General features: G+C 42.5%; 1 protein-coding gene across 1 annotated transcript; it reads right to left on the bottom strand.

Moving 5' to 3' along the window:
* Positions 1-210: 210 nt before the first annotated feature.
* LOC147440182 (Cytochrome c oxidase biogenesis protein Cmc1-like protein) lies at positions 211-1,034 on the bottom strand. The gene is made up of 3 exons (XM_086529951.1): positions 878-1,034; positions 705-809; positions 211-591 (listed from the first exon to the last, which is right to left on the bottom strand). The coding sequence occupies exons 1-3, from the start codon at positions 920-922 to the stop codon at positions 475-477; spliced, it is 267 nt and encodes an 88-aa protein (XP_086386077.1). The 5' UTR covers positions 923-1,034; the 3' UTR covers positions 211-474.
* Positions 1,035-1,248: the final 214 nt, after the last annotated feature.

Here is a 1,248-nt window from a genome sequence, read left to right on the forward strand (position 1 = left end):
TGAAATTGTGTAGTTTTATTAGCTGAAGGCGCCTCCTTGAAAATAAGGCTCATGCACCTAAAATCATGCTTTATTGCTTCTATTGTGAGTCCCTCATCTAGTAACAAAACTCTTGTATCAATACAGTCCTATCTAAATTGAGTGTTGATCTCTACAATCACATCCTATGATACTTCCATAATAAACATGTTCCAAGGTGCTCACAGATAATAAGCCAAGCACTAATATGTTTTTCCCACATCGGCAAAGACACTTCTACCAAGATATACAGGATAAAGTTCAAGTACATTGAGTCAACGCTTTGTTTTATCCATCATTATGGAATTTCTCACAGGCTTGATCAAGCATGGTGTAAAGACTTACCCTCGCTTGAAGGCTAAACCAATAAGAGATATGTAGCATTTTGTTCAATTAGCTCTCTCTTGAATATCGCCTGTTTGTTGGCTACAGATGTCCGTTCAAAACAACGTGTCCTTAGTTTTCTTCTGGCCTGGACGTTTCCTCCATTGCCCTTCTTGCAGCTCGTTGAGCTTTGAGCCGCTCCTGCATCTTCTTACTTTGTTCAAAATTGGCCTTGCGCTTCACTTCTTTCTGGGGAAAGACACCCTCATGAGAAGGACAGACACAACCAGTTTCAATAGCCCAATTAAGTACACATACTATAGATGCCAAATCCAACAACGATGGTGGCAAAACTGGCTGACCTCGAGGCGGAAGCATTTGTCCAGCTTGATCTTTAAGGTGGTGCATTCACCAAAAAACTTGGAAATAGGGTGATCCTCGTGACATTTGACGAATTCCTGAATTATCTGCCCACAGCAGAAGACCCATGTGACGAGAGAGAGAGAGAGAGAGAGATTCGACCAAGGTGACGAACCTCTGCGCAGGCAGGATGCTTGTGGAGCGTAAGAGGAGGATGCATTTTGGCAGGCAAAGTTCTCTGACATCCAATACGTTGATGTCTCAATGCATTGGCACTGCTTGATTTGTAATTGAAATCAATTTATGATTAATACTGGGAGCTTCGATATTATCTTCATATATAGGGAAGATTCTTCCCCCTATACCAGGGCTGCAACCATCATGTCCCCTTAACCTTTTAAAAGGTACTAGACGACTCTCGAACTCACACGGGCTCCGACTTGAGATATTCACTGTAGCCAACCCAGTCGCCGTGAGGTGTTGCTCACACAGCAAACCCTTAAAATAAAAAATAATACAGACGTCATGCCTTCCCTGCACAAGACA

The sequence above is a fragment of the Adiantum capillus-veneris genome, chromosome 15 (assembly GCF_014529385.1).
Source record: "Adiantum capillus-veneris isolate H3 chromosome 15, ASM1452938v2, whole genome shotgun sequence".
Classification (NCBI taxonomy): Eukaryota; Viridiplantae; Streptophyta; class Polypodiopsida; order Polypodiales; family Pteridaceae; genus Adiantum; species Adiantum capillus-veneris.